Raw genomic sequence first — 19,095 nt, 5'->3', positions numbered from 1 at the left:
AATTCAATCTCCGCTGTCAAGGAGCTCACAGTCTAATGGAGAAGACAACTTGCAAACAACTGAGTACAAATGAGATCTATACAAGATACATTGGAGGTAATCATTAGAGGAAAGGCAGTAGCATTAAAAGGATCCAGACAAGTTTCTCACTCCAGTTTAGCTGAGAATTGAAAGGAAACAGGGAGGCCAAAAGGCAGAGGTGAGGAGGGGGAGCATTCCAGGCAGGAAACCAAGTCAGGAGGTTTGTCCACCAAAGGCTTAGATCTTACACTTTGATACTTGTGAATTAAACTATCCCACAACAAATATCTTCATGACATAGATGCTGTAATGTTAAGCATGTTTGCAATTCTTTACAATTAAAGTGTCCTGTCCCTGGCTGCCGGTCTCCTCATGGCTGTGTCTCTTACCTCCTGCTAACCCTGCATCCCTCAGGATTATCACCTCTCCTCTACATTATGTTGGTCTGAGAATGTGCTTGTCAGTTACTTCTGTGAGTAATCAGAGCAGCCAGATCACAAGAGGGAAGCATTTTCTTCATAGTGATTGTTCTCATGGGATCATCCACACAGAGCTAGGAGAGACCACAGGGGACATCTAATTCAACCTCCCTCTCTTTTTTTGAATTGAGGAAACTAAGCCCCAGAGGGGTGTTGTTGTTTATTTTTCATCCTTCAGTTTTGAAGAGACCAATGATATCACGCGGTGCATTCTTGACTTGGGCATGTATTGAACTCAAGTGAAGCAGAGTTGCATAAAGTCATCAGCCTCACTCTCTCTTCCACAGTCCTCTGTGTCCAGTGGTGAGACAAAATTCAGGATGACAGGCAATGGCCTGGGATGCCATGGCTGACCTTGGCGTCTTTGATGCCTGACCAAGCACCAGCTTCAGCCGCCTTCATGGCCACTGAACAAATTGCTTTCCTTCACGCATTCCTCCTGGGGATGTCTCACATGCTTGGAGCAGACATCCCCTTAACTTACTGACACATGTGAGGCCTCTTAGTTACCCTTGACCTGGTTTAAGATGGTTTTACTGGGGCATGGCTGCTGTGCATTTTGAGCTTTTTGGAGCCACAGATAAGAACTGGGTGAGAGGTGGACACCAAAGGTGGACGAGCAGCCCTGAAAAGGCGTCAGCAAGCCCTCATACCTCCCTAAACACCCCATACACACTCCCAGAGAGGCATAGTGATTTGCCCAATGTCACACAGGTAGTGAACAACAGAGGCCAGATTTGAACCCAGCACCTGTTACTCTAGACTCAGGGCTTTCTGTACTATTTCTGCACGTTGTGGCTTGTGGACTGAAATGTATTGGGAATTGACATAATTTGATGCAAAGTGATCCCTGAACAATATGAACAACTTTACCTTTAGAATCTCACCCTCCCTTTCTTCCCCTTACTGAATGAATGAATTTAGTAAGTACCAAATGCCATTTAGGAGGCCAATACAAAATCAAGATAGCCCCAACTCTCCAGAAGCTCATATTCTAATGAAGGTTAACACACAGAGAAGCTTTCAGCTTTCCAATTCCTGGATTTCTCTCTGGACATCTGACAAAGTTCTCTACTGCCAGGAATCTCTCCTAGAGCACAGATTGCATTGTTTTCTTTCCTGAAAACTCTCCCCATACCTCACATCTGTCTAAAATGTCTTATAATGTATGTAAAGACCTTTCAGCGTTTTCTCCACACAGTGAGTAGGCATTCCCATACTAGCATTCCTTTGGAAGGGTTCAAGCCAACAACAGATATCTCTCATGTTTTACACTGAAATCAATCTAACAAATGGGTGTACGAGGCTTCCCTGGGCTCACTCCTGCTTTGCTGCTGACAAATGTTTGAGTAAAACTGGTGACCTAATTAGTAGAGAAAATGTAGACTTCAAACAACAATGTTTCAAAACATAATAAATTATAATAATAAAACAAATACCAGCAAATTAATACCTACCAAAAATAAAATAATAGAAAATAGTGAAGAGAAAGATAATTTTCTTCAAGGAAAAATCATTTGAGGTTACAATGGAATCAAGGAGAAGTGGCCTCTTTGCGTAGGTGTATGGTCTGAAAGTGGATAGCATGCTGGACCTAGAGTCAGGAAGACTGAAGTTCAAATCTAGACTCAGATACTGACTAGCCATGTGAGTCTGGACATGTCACTTGATCTCAGGTTGCCTCAGTTTCCTCAACCTTAAAATGGGTATAACAATAACATCTATGTTTCAAAGTTGTTGTGAGAATCAAATGAGAAGTTAACAAACTTTTGAAGTGCTTAGCACTGTGCCTGGCACATAACAGGCATTTAATAAATGCTTCCCCCCCCCCGGCCCCGCGCATCCCTCTAGTAGAGAAAGATTTGCCAAGTTCATAAAAGGATAGTTTTTAGGTAACAACTGACTGAATCAGAATGAAACTGAAAGTGGTTTGATTCTAGGAAATCATCTGTTTGCAGTGCTCTGTGTGTGTGTGTGCTGGGGGAGGGGTAACTGGCCTGTGGTTCCTACAGAGTAGAGACTTTCCTTTTCATGTAGCTCAGCTCTTTCTCTGTCTCTTCAGGTCTTAGAAAGTTTCCTGGAGGCTGGGTGGGGGATGGGCTCACAGAGATTCAATGACTGGCCCAGGGTCCCACAGCTGTCTTGTGTCCCTCCTTGCTCTCTCCCAGCACTCCCATGATGCCCTCCTCTAGGTTGTTCTTCATTCTCTAAGCTCAGGTTACTGGAGTTGGTATAAACTTTTTGCAGCCTTGGGCATGGCTGAATCTGTTAGGAAGGGTGATGTCTCCAGGCACACCAAGCTCTCATTGATCTTGTTTGCCACCTTTACCACAGATCTTACACCCTAAGTCTAATCTCACAGTGCTCTGGGTGAACTGAATGCATGCATTCCTCTGTCCCTAGCTGCTGATACTGGATAATGTGGGAACCAGGAGGACCTGAGTGTGAAAGCTGCTTCAGCTGATCACTGGCTGTGTGACCCAGGCCTAGTAATTTACCTCCCTCAGTCTCAGTTTCCAACTCCATGAAATGGAGATGAAAGAATCACCTAGTTCACAGCATTACCGTGAAGACAGCAGGAGAGAACAAACTTAAAATGTGCTGCATAAATGCTAACTCTGATCCTCGTTCTCATTCTTTCCCCACTGAGGAGCTCCCCATCTCCTCTCTTTAGGACCTGGGAGTTTGGCTGCTGCAGCCTCTGGGCTCCCTGCCTCCCCTGGGCCCTCATGTCTCACTCTTCCCTTGCAGGCTTCTCCCTTGGCTCCACCGTGCAGTCTCACACAAAGGGCATCTGGATGTGGTGCATCCCTCACCCCAGGTATCTTGACCATACCTTAATTCTGCTTGATACTGAGGGCCTTGGAGACGTGGAAAAGGTAAATCCAATCAATGAAGTTCTGCTTACTCAATTCTCCTCATTGTCTCTGCCAGACCTCTTGTACTCACAGATAGGCAGGCCTGCTGACATAATCTGTTTTGTAGGGTGACTCCAAGAATGACTCATGGATCTTTGCCCTGGCCATCCTGCTCAGCAGCACTTTTGTCCACAACAGCATGAGCACCATCAACCACCAGGCCTTGGAGCAGATGCGGTATCCTTTAAGAACTTCAGAACAGCCATGACAGGCTCAACATAGTTGCTCTCTGACCAGGACGGATGACAAGCTCTCCACACTTTAGGAGCTGTTATTTTGAGTTATTTTGCCTAGAAATACATGTCACTAGGTGGCCAACTTTTTGGGGTCAGTGTTCCCAACACAGAGTGGCTGATCCTCACATGACAGTCTGGTACTAGGTCCACAAATGAAGCTTTGGGGGGAAACTTGATTGAAGTATTCCACTTCCATGTTCAAGAATTCTGAAATATCTCAGTCATTCCATCTCTCCCTCTGCCTTATCACTGCCAAGCCTCTTCTTCTCCCCTCTTCTTCATCTCACATCACTCCTATGTCTTCTTCTACATCCCATCCTTCACCTTTTTCTTACATGAAGAATTGGCCCCTTTCTTTGCTGAAGCAAACTCAGTATGTACTCCATTGATTCCATCTCATCCTCTCTTTTCTAACAAGTTATCTTTCATATCATTCTTGCTCTTTTGTGAATCTTCAGTCTCTTCTATCTACTGGCTGCTTCTATACTGCCTACACAGTATATTTCACTTTGTATGAACCCATGCAAGTCTTTCCAGGTTTTTATGAGTATCCTGCTCATCATTTCATATAGTACAATAGTATTCTACCATAATCACATACCACAACTTATTCAGCCATCAATTTCTAATTCTTTACCCCCAGAAAACAGGTGCTATAAATATTTCTGTACATATAAATACTTTTCCTTTTTGTTTTTTGCTTTTTTTTCCATCTCCTTCAGGATACCAATCAACTAGTGGTATTGCTAGGTCAAAGACTATGCATGGTTTTATAGCCCTTTGGGCGTAGTTCCAAATTTCTCTACAGAATGGTTGAATCAGTTTACAATTTCAACAAGTCTCATTTTTTATCCCAAATCCCCTCCAACATTTGTCATTTACTTTTTTCTATCCTATTAGCCAATCTAATAGGTGTGAGGTAGTACCTCAGAATTGTTTTCGTTTGTATTTCTCCAATCGATAATGAGTTGGAGTATTTTTTCACGTGGCTACAGATAGCTTTGATTACTCCATCTGTTTTTGTTTTTGTCTTTTTAGGCAATTGGGGTTAAGTGACTTGCCCAGGGTCACACAGCTAGTAAGTGTCAAGTTTGGTCTGAGGCCAGATTTGAACTCAGGTTCTCCTGACTTCAGGGCCGGTGCTCTATCCACTGTGCCACCTAGCTGCCCCCTACAGTCATTTTTAAAAGGTACTTGGAGGGGTTTTGGAGAGAGTTCAGGTGAGTCCCTGCCTTTACTCTGCCATCTTAGCTCTGCCTCCAAACGTAATTTTCATAACACACAGATTAGACAATGTCACTCCACTATCTACTTAATAAATTCCAGTACATCCTATGAACCTTAGGATGAAATACAAAAATTTCTGTTTGGCTCTTAAAGCCCTTTACCAAAAGCCCCTTTTCAAGATTTTCAGTCTTTTTACACATTTTGTCCTCCTTGTACTCTACCATGAAACCACACTGGTGTTCTTGCTGTTCCCTTTACTTGACACCCCATCTCCTCACTGCGTGCCTTTTGACTGACAGTCATTCATGCCTGGAAATCACTCCTTCCTCTCTTCCAATTCCTACTTTCCCTTGTTTCCTCCAAATCTCAGTTCAAATCTCACCCTCACCAATGAGTTTTTCCCAGTATCTCAATACTACTGCCTTCCCTCAGGGATTACCCAATCTTTACACTACATATTTATATCACTACCAACACTGATATACATACACAGATATATCCATAAATGTATATGTGAATAAATGCACATATGTGTGTATACTGTTCATAATTGTTTATGTCATCTTCCTGATCAGAATGTGTTCTCCTTGAGAGCAGAGAACATATTCTGTTGTTCAGTCATATCTGGCTCTTTGTGACCCCATTTGAGATTTTCTAGGGAGAAAATACTGGAGTGGTTTTGCCATTTCCTTCTCCAGCTCGTTTTGTAGATGAGGAAACTGAGGGAAGCAAGATTAAGTGACTTGCTCAGGGTCACATAGCTAGTAAGTGTCTGATGCCAGATTTGAACTCATGAAGATGAATCTTCCTAATTTCATGTCCAGTGCTCTATTCATGCTGCCTCCTTTTACTTTATTTGTATAACCAGCACTTAGAACAATGCCTTATACATAGTAAGCACTTAATAATGCTGGTTTCATACAGGTGCTTCTGTTCTAATATTATAACAATCAGGAATTATGATGAGAAAAGCAGTGTCACTAAGTTGATTGAAGAATGCATCAAGCTGATCAGGGACTCCATAGAAAAGCTCTTCCCTTCTCCTTTTACATCTGTGATTGAAATCCCATGAGTACAGAAGGGAAGGTAGGGGAGAGAAATTATAAGACTCAGTGGAGGGAAGAGAAGACCCCACAAGTAGAATTAGGAACTGATGAGGCTGGTGGGTGTTTTCTTTTCCTGATGCATGATCTTAGATACATGACAGAGCTGACAGAGCTAATCAAGGTCAAATCCTCATGTAATGCTGTTGGAGAAGAAGACTCAGCAGAGTTTGTGGGCTTCTTTCCAGACCTTGTGTGGACTGTGCGGGATTTCACCCTGGGGCTTGAGCTAGATGGCCACCCCATCACCTCAGATGAGTACCTGGAAAATGCCTTGAAACTCAGTAAAGGTAATTTACTAGGAATCTAGATTGTGCACATGGTGGCCCTGGGCTGTACAGGGGAAGTGATACCAAATGTTTTTCCTTTTCTTTGGAGCTTAGCTGTTTATTCCTGGTGCTTATTCTTTTGAATCTCATGGATTAGAGAAGTGGAGACTGAAAGCTATCATGGTTCTCACAGCTTTATTCAGGGTCAGTTGATCTCTTTTTTGTAGTTCAGAATTTCCATAATCTAGTGACATTTCCCAAAGGGGGATAGTTCCTGACATACTGACTTTTGCCAACTTCTGTGTTGGGTTTGTATTTTAGGAATTTACAAAAGGAGGGAGATGTTTCTATGTGTCCTGCAATTTGTTGGTGAGCATGAAAATTCAATGAAAGAGAATAACTTTATATAAGGGTTATTCCATTAACCTCATAGCCTGAGGAATTCTTCCTCTCTACTACCAGAGTAACTTTTATTTTGCTTTTTTTTTTTTGCAAGGCAATTGGGGTTAAGTGACTTGCTCAGGTCACACGGCTAGTAAGTGTCAAGTGTTTGCTCTGAGACTGGATTTGAACTCAGGTTCCTCCTGACTCCAGGGTTGGTGCTCTATCCACTGTGCCACCTAGCTGCCCTTGCATAGACCTTTTTTGATAACAAGAGATAGGCATGTACTTACGAGGCTATGACATACAACAGAAAGGAAATACGCATTTGTAGTCAGAGGCCCTGGGTGCAAATTTCAGCTTTGGCTGCTTACTGCCTATGTGACTTTGGGCAAGTCATTTAACATCTCTGAGCTTCAGCTTCCTCATCTGTAAAATGAAGAGTTTGGACTCCAACATCTCTAAAAATAGCCTAACTACACATCTATTAGCTAGTGAGGAGAGAGGGTTTCTCCCTTGGAGAATTCTAGAGAAAGACTTGCTAGATTTTTCTCAAATATATCTTGCTTGCTTGTCTTAAAGATTCTGACTATCAGATGCTCCCATTCAATTTGGTCATTGCTCTGTAGTAACCTTTCTCCTTCTAATGTGCTTCATAATGGGTTATATATTTAAATGTACAAATCTCTCATTACACCCTATTTTCATTGTAGGCTGATAACTCCTTGATGGCAGGGATACTAATGTCACTGAAAATGTCTCAAATTCATGTTTGATAATGAATCCTTTTTATTGTCATCAAAAGGCATTAATTAAATATCTCCTCTACAATGTTAGGTGTTGGGCATAGGGGCATAAAAATATAACTCCCCCCAAAAGATTACATGCTAGTGGGAAAAAACATAGAAAAGATAAGTGGATAAAAACATACACAGACCAATTGTGAGGGACAAGAGAGGTAGAAAGAACTAAGGAGCTGCAGGGATCAGCAAGGACCTCTGTAGTAGGCACTGTCAAACCAGAAGCCTGCAGGGGGTACAGGTTCCAAGAAGAAAAGGCAACAGGGAGAAGAGTACTGCATGGATGAAAACTTCAATAAAGCAATTCCCAGTCTTAGGCATCTTCATCACCCCCTTGTATTAGGCCTGTATCTTACCATGATCTTTGTTTTCTTATCCCTCAGGAAAGAACCCTAATGTTGTAGCGGCCAACCTTCCACGAGAGTGCATCAGAAAATTCTTTCCAAAACAGAAGTGTTTTATCTTTGACCGTCCAACAAATATTAAGTCACTCTTAGCCCATCTTGAAGATGTCCATGAAAGCCAGCTGGAGCCTGCATTAGGAGCAGGCAGACAACTTCTGCTCTTATATCTTTTCCAATGCAAAACCCAAGATCCTTAGTGGCGGCATCATGGTCAATGGGAATCGTGAGTTTCCTTTGCCCACTGCATACTTGATTGAGATTGGATATGTGTTCCTTGTTTCTTTGTATGTGTACAGATATTGTAAACTTTTTGTATTATTCTCCCCATAAGCATGGGTTTCTTTGTTCATTTCCCTATCTTTCAGTTTATAAATCCCCAGAAACATGCACTCTGAGACAGTTAATGTTCTTTGATGGAGATTAAACCTCTATTAGAGAGTAGCCACAGTAGTAGAGAAAAGCAATTGCCTTAATTTTCCAAAGGAGAATCAAGTGGAGTTAATAAACTATAAACCAGTGACTTTGACTTCTATTTCTGACAAAATTGTAAAGCATATCATTAAGAGGATGGTTTGTGAGCACAAAGAACAGGAATCAATGGTCACTGAAATCCAGCAGATTAAGCAAATTTCCTTGTTAGACACTGTAACTGGACTGATGTAGATCAGAGGAATAGCGTCAAATTACCATAGTTAGATTTCAAGAGGATATTTAACAGTGTGTCATGCTATGATTATGAACAAGATAGAAATATAGATCATAATACTGTTTGGTAGATTCATAACATATTGAAAGACCAGACCCCCAAAATAGCCCTTAAAAGCTTAAAGTCAAATTGAAGGGAAGTCTATAATGCCATGCTTCAGAGCTTTAGAACTTTTTCAATAACATTGACAAAGTTATAGAACATGCAAATGGAATGATAATCCAATGTGCAGATGGCATGGAACTCAGAAGAACAACTAATACAGTGAGTGAAGGAAATAAGATACAGTGTTATCCTGGCAGACTATATCAATGACTCTAAATGGATAATGGAAACTTAGAATAAATTCAAAGTTCTCCATTTGGGTATAAAAATCTACTTAAGAGAGACAAGGATAAACAATGGTTCTTGGGGAAAAGATCTGGAGAATTTCTTGGATTACAAGTTCAATGTGAGTCAGTAGTCTCAAATGTAAAATTATTCAAGACCTCATTGTTGAGAATAGGTGAAGTAATTCTTCCCTTGGCTTTATTTAGCTCCAATTAGACAACATATGGTATTCTGTATTCAGTTCTGGGCATAACACTTTAGGAAAGATATAGACAAGGTCAAATATTACCAGAACAAGACAACTAGAGTCAGTGAAAGGACAGAAGTTCACACAAGAATGAGCCCATGGAAGAATGCTTAGATTTACTATCCTTGATCCCACAGGTCAAAATCAGGAGAAATAGAAAGAATTTGCCAAGAGGTATATTTAGGTGTGATAAATAATTGAAACTTCCTAATCTTTTAAATTGTTAAAAAGGAGAAGAGGCTGTTTTGATTCATCATATTCTTTTCTTAATTATCTAGTAGTGATTGGTTATAATGGCTAATAACATTGTCAAAGAGATCTTTGGACAGGCATGGGTTCTACTAGATAACAATGCTTGGACCAAATTGAAAGAAGGCTGCTCTCTGCCTCATCTTCCATTCTCTCTTGTCTGTCAGGGTTGGGAAGCCTACTGGAGAGCTATGTGAAGACAATCTCTAGCGGAGACCTTCCCTGCCTGGAGAATGCAGTGTTGACATTGGCTGAGACTGAGAACCCTGCTGCCATTCAAAAAGCTACCAACCGTTATGTAGAGCAGATGGTGCTGAAGGTGGACTTTCCCACAGAAACCCTCCAGGACCTGTTAAACCTACACATGGATTGTGAGAAAGAAGCCATCACAATTTTCATGAAGCATTCTTTTAAGGATGACACATACAAGTTCCAGAAAGAACTGGTGGTATGTTCTCTCAGCTATTTAGCTAAGAGGAATCTTAGCTCTCTTTTCTGAGTGATACCTAGAGACTGGTCAGACTCTTTCCAAATTTTTTCGATCTTGGGGTCTGTATCCCCAGCTCATGAGAGAAGAGCCTGATCTCTCTAGAGAGCTAGAGGCATGAAGGCCTAAATCTCACTTGTCACGAAAAAATGCTCCCTTGGTGAATAGATGATATCATGGCTCTCAGAGCACACTGCAGTTTTTCTCAAGCTCACAGACTCACTCATCTCTACATAACTTCCCACCCCAAACACCCTCAGATTCCTTCTGGGAGCATCTCCTGCCAGTCCAAATGTATTTTCAGTCTTACTTAACGTTGTAGCACTCAGTTGGACCTGGCCAAAAGGAAGAACCATTATTATAGGCTTCAGGATTGGTAGGGACATGGAGGATCATTTGATGTAATCACCTCATCTGGAGAATTAGGACTTTGGGTCGCAGAGAGGATAGGTGACTTCTCCATGGTGACCTAGTTATAGAGTAGGAGATTTAGAACCAGACGCCAAGTATCCCAGTTCCCAGGCCAGGGTTTGGGTTTTATTGTACTCCACTATACATCTTCCCCCCAAAAGACCGAAAAGCAGGAGTAGACCTTCTCTCAACAGTTTCTTTAGAATCTCATTCACTCTACAATGAAATAGGGCACTTTGATAGCCTTTGAGGCATCATGTCAATCATTATGTGTTATTGTTGTTTTTGTTATATTGCTTCATTTTCCATGATTGTCTCTCTCCATCTCAATGGCAGCAAATCTTAGAATCCAAGAAGGATGATTTCATCTGTCAAAATGAGGAAGAATCAACCAAATATTGTCAAACTAATCTTGAGGACCTCTCTCAGACCCTGATGGAAGCCATTTCTCAAGGCACCTTCTCTGTGCCAGGGGGTTACCAGCTCTATAGGAAAGAAAGAGAAAAAATAATGAACAATTACCATCAAGTTCCCAGGAAAGGGATAAAGGTGAGTGAAGACCTGGAGGCCAGCAGTGGTGACAATGCAAGGAGGGCTCCATTGATCTCACTGCGTGTTTGAGCAGTGACTTTCTCCTACCAATAACCACCCAACAGGAGAATGTGTAGACACTGTTGGCTTTTTAGTTCACATCTCACCTGGAAGTTCTTTTCAGAAATCTCTTCTTCCTGCCTAGACAATATGCTGCGGAATTTAGGAAGCTAAGTCATATAAGGGTCATAAAAGGGCAGGCCTGATGCAGGCTGGCCTAGTACCTCAGGTTCAAGCTTGGAATGAAATGAGATGCTCATAGCTGAACCTCTTTGTGGCCTGGCCTTTTGGTACACACTGACAAGTAGTCACATCAATGGCCTCCGTGTTTAGTCTCCTGAGTCAATCATGTTCCCAAAATGTTTTCAGTATCTTTTAAGGAAAAGAATATTCCAGCCCAGGGGGAGGGGGAACCTTTTCATGGTATTAATTAAATAAGGCAGCATTCAAGAAACTTCAATTACACATACTTTAAAAATATACATTATGTTGTAAAAAATCTAACTACTCTATACTTAATAGTTTCAAAAAATGAAAACTATTTGTTATTATTTTTTTTTTAGTGAGGCTATTGCAGTTAAGTGACTTGCCCAAAGTCACACAGCTAGTTAAGTGTTATCCGTCTGAGGCCAGATTTGAACTCAGGTTCTCCTGGCTTCAGGGATGATGATCTATGCACTGCACCACCTAGCTGCCCCTACCATTTGTTAATTTTAAAGTTAACTAATGCCATGTGTGGCCTTGAGGCTGCAGGTTCCCACCCCTGTTCTAGCCCAATTGATTCTACCACAGAGGGTTTGCCCTTCTCAGCACCTGACTTGGTTGGGGAAAATGCTGTGTGCCTCTCTTGTGTGCTTGTCCAGGCAGATGAGGCCCTCCAAAGGTTTCTACAGTCACTGGCAATGACAGAAGAATCCATCCTGCAGTCAGATCAAGCTCTCACTGAACAAGAGAAGGCCATGGAAGGTAGAGGGGAATGGAGTATGATGACCTAGTCATGCAGGGGATTTGGTGGGTTTGGAACAAAAATTTCCCTAAGGTCCTCAGTGTGACATGAAGATTTTCCTGAAATACTTGGGATTCCTTCTTCTCTACTTTTCCAGTCCCTGCTGAATTTGTAACAGCGACTGTGATCATGACTCTAAAATCCAGCAGGTCATAAAGTGCTACTCCCCCAGACATTCTCAGATCTGCCTCTCTGGGTCTAATGAAGAAAAGAGAAATTTAAACATTTCCAGTCTCTTTTTCATAGTCAGTTTGGGTTTTGAGTTCAGGAGAAACTGCTTGTGTCACCCTCCTGCTCAATGACTTGGTGACAGGTAAAAGTCAAAATGATTAGGGAAACAAAGGTTTAATCTTCTGAGTAAATAGATTTATTAAGCAACACATGGAAATTTCCCCATCTACTGGGATCAACTCTTTTCTTCAGCTTTGGCACTGGACCCCAAATACAAAAAGACAGAGTTTTATACATTAAAAATAATTAATCAAATAAGACTAATTAATTAAACAGAAACAATAAACATTATGTGATTTGATTTCTAATTGGATGAAAGATTAGGGACTCTCCAAGTTTAGAGAGATACAGTAAACAGCTGAAATTGCCAGAAATCAGAAAAGGAAGTGCCCAACTTTTTCCCTAGTGTCTGTATATAATCAAAACAACAAGGAAACAATAACTGATTGATCAGTAAAGGGGTATTTTTCAGATAAAAAAATATAGGTAGCTCGAGATGCACAATGGTGAGAAAATTCCTTGCCTCATTCAGTAGGATCTCACTGAATTTCTGGTCAGCATAACCTAGATCCTTGGTCAAGGGTCTCTAAATAGGAATTAGAGATGGTCCAGCTTTGCACTCAAACAGTGCTAGGTTCGAATAATATAATTATCCCCATAATAGAATAAAGTTTTCTTACAAGACGGAATTTGGACTAAACCCATAAATAAGTAGAAATGGAACTGAGCAGCTCCAGAATTAAGGCACAAGATAGAGTCAGTGAGGCTCACTCAATTTCCGTAATCAAGCACTTGTTCTCATCCCCTCAATTTCCTCAGCCTCCAATGAGTCCCTATTACTTTCAGGATCATGTATGAATCCCTCCATTTAACATTTAGAGTCCTGCATAAATTGGCCCTTTACTGTTTCTTATACCTCACTGCCCTCCCTGCATACTATGTTTCAGCAACACTGACTTACTTGCACTTCCCCAGACACAACAAGCCATCTCTGATCTCCAAGCCTTTCCACTAGCTGTCCCCTCTGCCATTAATGCTCTTCCTCATACCTCCTACCTCTGCTAAAATCTCACCTTCTTCAAAAGGCCTTGCTTCATCCCTCCAGCTTTTAATACTGCCTTCCTTGTTCATATTGCCTCCCAAGAATTCTCTATGTATCTTGCATCTGAATAATTATTTGGATGTTGTTTCCTCCCTTACAATGACAGCTCCTTGAGGGCAGGAATTGCTTTTAACCTTTTTTTTTTGGTCTCTCAAGTGCTTAGCACAGTGCCTGGCCCCTAGTAAGCACTTAATAAATGCTCGGTGACTAACTGGCAAGAGATGAAAACTAGCATCACCAGATTTAATTTTCTCTTTTTTTCTATTCCATCAAACAGCTGAACAGGTAAAAAAAGAAGCAGCCGAAAAGGAGAAGAAGATGTTGGAACAGCAAGAAATGGAAATGCAGCAGAAGATGGAAGCTCAGCAGAGAAGTTATGAAGAAAACATCAAACAATTGAAAAAGAAGATGGAGGAAGATAGGATCCAGATCTTGAGAGAACAGGAAATGATTCTAGATCATAAACTAAAGGTACACAGAGATTCAGATCAGCAGCTATGCTTAGGAAGCAACAACAGCACCACAGAAGGAAAGGGATGGGCAGATGAACAGGGAAGGCAAATCTGCCTTCATGTGAGTCAAAATGGTGGAGAGCAGAGGGCCCTGGATTTTCATCACAAGATGTAGGTTTGAGCCCTTTCCTCCTCCTCAATTTTCTCACCTGTAACATACGGTCAATCGCATCTGCCTTACTGAGTGCACAGAATAGTCATATAGAACACACCTGATTTTTGTGTCATTCATAGAGCATCCACCCAGCTCTCACAATGAGCTGCCCAGGCAAGTCTATTCCAAGTCCAAGTTCTTCTACAGGTCCTCATCCTACGAGATTCAAAGTTCACAAGCCCCTACCAAAGTCTGTGTTTCTCTAGTAAAACAGAGGACACACTTAGTTCAAAGCAAAGACCTAATGCCCAGAGGCTTTTCTGCTGCATCCCTTTTCTACAAGGCAGACAACTTAACATACACTCATCAGTCTAGAGGACAGCCCTCACTGGTTTTTCTCCCATAGGAGATCCATGAATTTCTCTGAGCCTCAATGGAATGGGCCTTTTCTCTCCAGAAGGAGATTCTAGAACCCAGGGACCCATCTCTTTGGAACAAAGATCCTGGGCCATCCCAACTAACTTGTACATTCAGGCTTAAGGCTATTTTTGAATTCTATTTCCTGGTCAGCAATCTCTGGCATTATCTCTGCCAGGATCTTCTCTGTCTTGAGTTAAGCAACTTCTGGCTGAACTTTCATTGCTAAACTTGTCACAGATAGCATCTACTAAGGGATATCTTTTCTGAAAACTATAGAGGGCTAAGTTCAAGGCCCCTGAGTGTGTTGATCCCTCAATCCTTGGCTCTTTCCTGCAAATCTAAGAGAGAGTGGGCTGGGCTGTGACTTCACTGATGGAAGTAACTACATTGAGAAGATTTCCCCTACCAGTACAATCAGCATCACTCTGTACCCATTGTCCTAGAGAATTCCTCGGGGCACTAAATAGGTTCAATGACTTGTCCTGGGTCACACAGTCAGAATGTATGAGACATAGGACTTGAATCCAGGTCTTCTTGACTCTAAGACTCTCAGCAAGACCATGAGGCCTCAAAGATACAGGAGCAAATGCAAGGCCAGGGGACAAGGCCATTGTGTTCTGCACCCAGCCACTTTCCTGGCCTTTTATACATAACTGTGGTAGAAAAAAGCTTCCAAAACATCTGTTTTTAAAAAGGCTTAAAAAACACAAAGTGCTATGAACCTTTCAGGTCCTGTGATTAGTACTTCTAACACCATAGAACAAATGGGACTGTTTTGGATTTGTCACCCCTCTACTTGCTTCTGACTGAAGCCCCTGAATTCACATCAAAGCTTCTCTGTCCTCTACAAAGACCCTACAACAATCCAAGGTGTCTGTGGAGTCATCTGTTATCCTAAGAACCATGGACAGTGCAAGTGAATTCCAGAGTCCCCTGAGGTTTGGGGCTGCTGGGATGATGCCAAGTATCCCAGGACTGAGTCAATTGTACCCTCCTACCTGAGCCCATAACTGTTGGGTCCTGGGGCCAGAGCATATCCAGTGGCTGACCTGGTTCTCTTAGGATCATCATCAATAAGTCCGTATCCAAAGGGCCATGGGATAGAGTAGGCCCTGCTTAAATTCATGGAATTTGGCCAGAGCCAGCCCAGGCTAGTAATAGAGGCAGAAGATATTGATTTACATTTGTTTCAGTGTTGATCAGAGGGCCACGCCACTTTGAAGCTGACTTGAGCCCATTATAAGTCACTCTCTGTATAGTATTTTATGCCCTTTTTAAAAACATGTGGACATTTGAGTCACTTGATTATGAATTGAGAATTGAGAATAATGCTGAAGATATATCACTTTGTGGTTTACAAAGCAAACATTATCTCATTTTTATCCTCACTACAATCTGGGAAGTTAAGTGCTATTATTGGTTAAGGAACATGACTCCAGTCTCAGCTACTAAGTGTCAGAGGCAGGATTCAAGCTCAGATCTACCTGACTCCAAGGCAAGCACTGTACAACCTAGCTTCCTCCTTTTAGGACCATGATTCCAAATCAATTGGCCTTGTGTTAAGCTGTTACAGATTTCATTGTTGGCCCTGAGGTCTAGCTTCTTGTCTCTAGTAATGGGGAAGTAATGAGTCATTACAGAGAAGAGCTGACCTCTAGATGATTTTTCTCACTGCCCAGGAATATCCCTTCAAGAGAAATCCCCTGTGCCATTTCCCCTCTTCTAATCTACTTAGGACTCACATCTTATGTAGGAGAAACACATAGAGCTGCCTGGTTCTTGGTGGAATAGGGACTAACCAATGTGCAATGCTGATGTGCTTCTGTCTTCTCTTAGGAAGAAAAGAAGCTGATGGAGGAAGGGTTTCATGCAAAAGCTGAAGAGATGAAGAAAGAGGTGGAGGACTTACAAACAAAGATTAAGGATGCTGAGAGTGAAAAGTCCTCTTGGTGGTCCCCAGTTTTAGATATTGTTGGCACCACACTGATGGCCGGGCCCAGGAAAACTCATTGGCTTGGGGATGAAGGCATTGGGCCATCTCTGAAATAATCAAATGGGTTTCAGTTTCTCAAAAGAAAGTTGTACAATACAGTTATCCCACCTAAAAAGAAAATGGCACTGTGACCTCTCCCGATGTGAGTATGAGTACATATGTGTGTGTTTGTTTCCTGCTTCTAATTTACTTAAGTATTAAAAAGCAAAGGTGATGCTCACCATAGAAGATAAAGGACGTGGGAGAAAATTCACATAAAGAGCATCAATTTCCTCAATGTTAGTAAGATGACACTTCACTTCCATAAGGGAAAGCTGCCTTTACTTTAAGGCAATTGGTCTCGAAGTCAGAAAGCTAGAGTTCTCCCCTTCCTTTTCATGATTCAGAGGATTCAGAGATAGAAGGAGCATGGGCAGTCATGGAATCTAACTGCCTCATTTTCCATGTGGCTTCTTGGTGGTGCAATGGGTGGGGCAGGACTTGAGGTCAAGAAGATCCCGAGTTCAAATCTGGCATCAGACACAAGCTGTTGGACCCTAAGTAAGTCACTGAAACTTTCTGTATTTCAGTATCCATATACATAAAACAGGGGTAATAATAAGATCTACTTCACAGGCTTTTTGTGAGAATCAAATGAGTAAAGCTCTTTGGAAACTTTAAAATGCTATATAAATGCTAGCTATTAATATTAAGAAATGCTAAGCCCCAGAAATTTGACCAAAGTCTCACAGAAGACAAGACTTAAACAGGCCTTTTGACTCCAAACATATTTCTGACAACCATGGAGGACAAGTTCATTGATTTCTCTTTAGAGACAATATGTAAATTTGTCCCTGTGCTTCTTCAGATTTTTAAAAGTTCAAGTAGAATGTTTCCTGATTTCAGAAGCCCCAATCATACTTTGAAGTAGAAATATTCATGTATGAGTAATAGAAAGTGTTTTGAGCTTGCAGTCAGAAGACCTGAACTCAAATGCCTTTACTGACCATTATTTACTTGGATAAATCACTTAACCTGCCCCAGACTCAGTTTCCTTCTCTGTAAAATAAGCAGGCTGAGCTAGATGATCTCTTGGGTCCCTTCCAGCTCTAAATCTCATTTCTTTTGGGTGGGTATTAGGGACAGCAGAATCCCCTCTCAACTCTTGTCCAGAAGGTGCCCAACATATTGTGTTTCCTAGTCCTATAAACTGACTTATAGCCCTTATAATCTCCAAGCAAAGAGAGCTCTCTCTTAAGTAATAAATGAAGAAATATGTATAATTATATACTTCATGATAACTCTGAATATGATTCTTTGCAACTTCTGACACAGAAGTTCCCAAACTTTCTCGGCTCACAGAACCCTTAGTGTCTCAGTGTTTTTTTAATAACACTCCTGGGACAGAAGAAATACTTAATAGTTCTGTTCATTAAATACTGTAACAAGTATTTATGTCTTAACAATGCAATAGCCATTAAAAATTTTTATACATATAAATAGAAAGAATTTTTAGAAATTGTATTTTTTTTGGTTATTGTTCAGTCATTTTCAATCATGGCTGACTCTTCATGACCCCATTTGGGGTTTCCTTGGCAAAAATATTGAAGCAGTTCACCATTTTGTTCACCAGCTCATTTGAGAGATGAAGAAACTGAGGCAAAAAAGGCTAAGTGACTGGTCCAGGGTTACACAGCTAGTAGGTGTCTGAGGCTGGATTTGAACTCAAGTCTTCCTGACTCTAGGCACTGTGCTCTATTTACTGAGCCACATATTTCATTCTTAAATAGCCACAATTACTAATGGGATGTGTGTGTCTGTTGGGCACAACACAACTTCTCAAACTTGGAATCCAGTTGGACACTATACCCACTCACTCCCATTTCCCGTTCCAAGGTGATTTTTGCTCAGTGCTTGCTTTCTAAACCAACAACTGCCAAAAACCCAGCTTTACCAAGACATGGAGATGTAAACAAGGACTTACTATCCTGGCCAAAAGCCAAGTGAACAGACTGATCTCAAACATTCCAGAATGTTGATGAAAGGAATGTTGTGTGATCTAATGCTGAAACTGTGAGCTAGCTGCAGACAGTAGTTAGCCTGGTAGCAGACAGCTGTTGACTAGCCCTGTAGTTCCCTTGAAAATTCAAACATCATATGATGGCCCAGTGAATTCTCCAGATTCCTGGAGAGCCTCACCATGCTGAGAATCACTTCCAGTTTAGCCTTCTGAGTCTAAGAAGAGACAATCTGATTCATTTTCCATGATACCCCTACTGCTAATTGAAGACGCTGATTCTGTCCCCTTTGGCCTTCTCTCCTCCAAGCTAAACTATCCTCATTCCCTTCATTCTGCATCTTTCGGTCTAATGGCTGTGCCCTTGAAGGTCTCTTTTATTTTTCTCCTTTTCAAAATAAAACTTCCTTCTGTAATAGTGTGAACTGTGTCTCTATATGGGTCAGATATAGAGCCCCTATATGTTTTATATATCAAATGTGTGAGAAACATAAAACATGAACATGAGTTCCCATGTGTATTTGAAGAGACAAATGACTGAGCGTGCAGAGAGCCCTCTGGTTTCTAATGTGATAAATGGTTTGGATGATGTCTTCCCCCTCTAATATGCACATACATGTAAAAGGGTTGCTCATGTAAAATAACAATGGTGGTCCTGGGTAAAGCCTCACTTCTCAGTGGAGATAATATCAGACAGAAATAGTATTTGTTGTCAGAAACCCTTCAGGCACCAGGGAAAAGCTAAAAGTTGCCCCCAGGTTTAGCCATCTCAAAGCCTAAAAGGTATCCTAGCTGCCCCTAAATATATATACATATACATGTGCATGTGTGTGTGTGTGTGCGTGCATATATATGTAGATATGTGTGTGTGTGTATATATAG

General features: G+C 41.4%; 1 protein-coding gene and 1 long non-coding RNA gene across 2 annotated transcripts in view; one reads left to right on the top strand and one right to left on the bottom strand.

The window, feature by feature from the left end:
* Positions 1–2,884: 2,884 nt before the first annotated feature.
* LOC110209974 (guanylate-binding protein 6-like) lies at positions 2,885–17,410 on the top strand. Its single transcript, XM_078156559.1, is given in 10 exon segments — positions 2,885–3,379; positions 3,486–3,595; positions 6,078–6,274; positions 7,818–7,974; positions 7,976–8,061; positions 9,538–9,818; positions 10,605–10,817; positions 11,723–11,825; positions 13,476–13,669; positions 16,061–17,410. Coding segments are annotated over 10 exon segments (1,824 nt in total). The 5' UTR covers positions 2,885–3,109; the 3' UTR covers positions 16,274–17,410.
* LOC144457847 (uncharacterized) overlaps positions 7,400–19,095 on the bottom strand; it is a 64,058-nt gene continuing 52,362 nt past the window's right edge. The window contains exon 3 of the long non-coding RNA XR_013487397.1: positions 7,400–10,753. This is a non-coding gene — a long non-coding RNA (uncharacterized LOC144457847). The remainder of the gene's footprint in view (positions 10,754–19,095) is intronic.

The sequence above is a fragment of the Phascolarctos cinereus genome, unplaced genomic scaffold, assembly GCF_003287225.1.
Source record: "Phascolarctos cinereus isolate Bilbo 61053 unplaced genomic scaffold, phaCin_HiC Scaffold_5;HRSCAF=322, whole genome shotgun sequence".
Lineage (NCBI taxonomy): Eukaryota > Metazoa > Chordata > Mammalia > Diprotodontia > Phascolarctidae > Phascolarctos > Phascolarctos cinereus.
The sequence above is the reverse complement of the archived record's forward strand: the minus strand, read 5'-3'. Positions and strand labels throughout refer to the sequence as shown.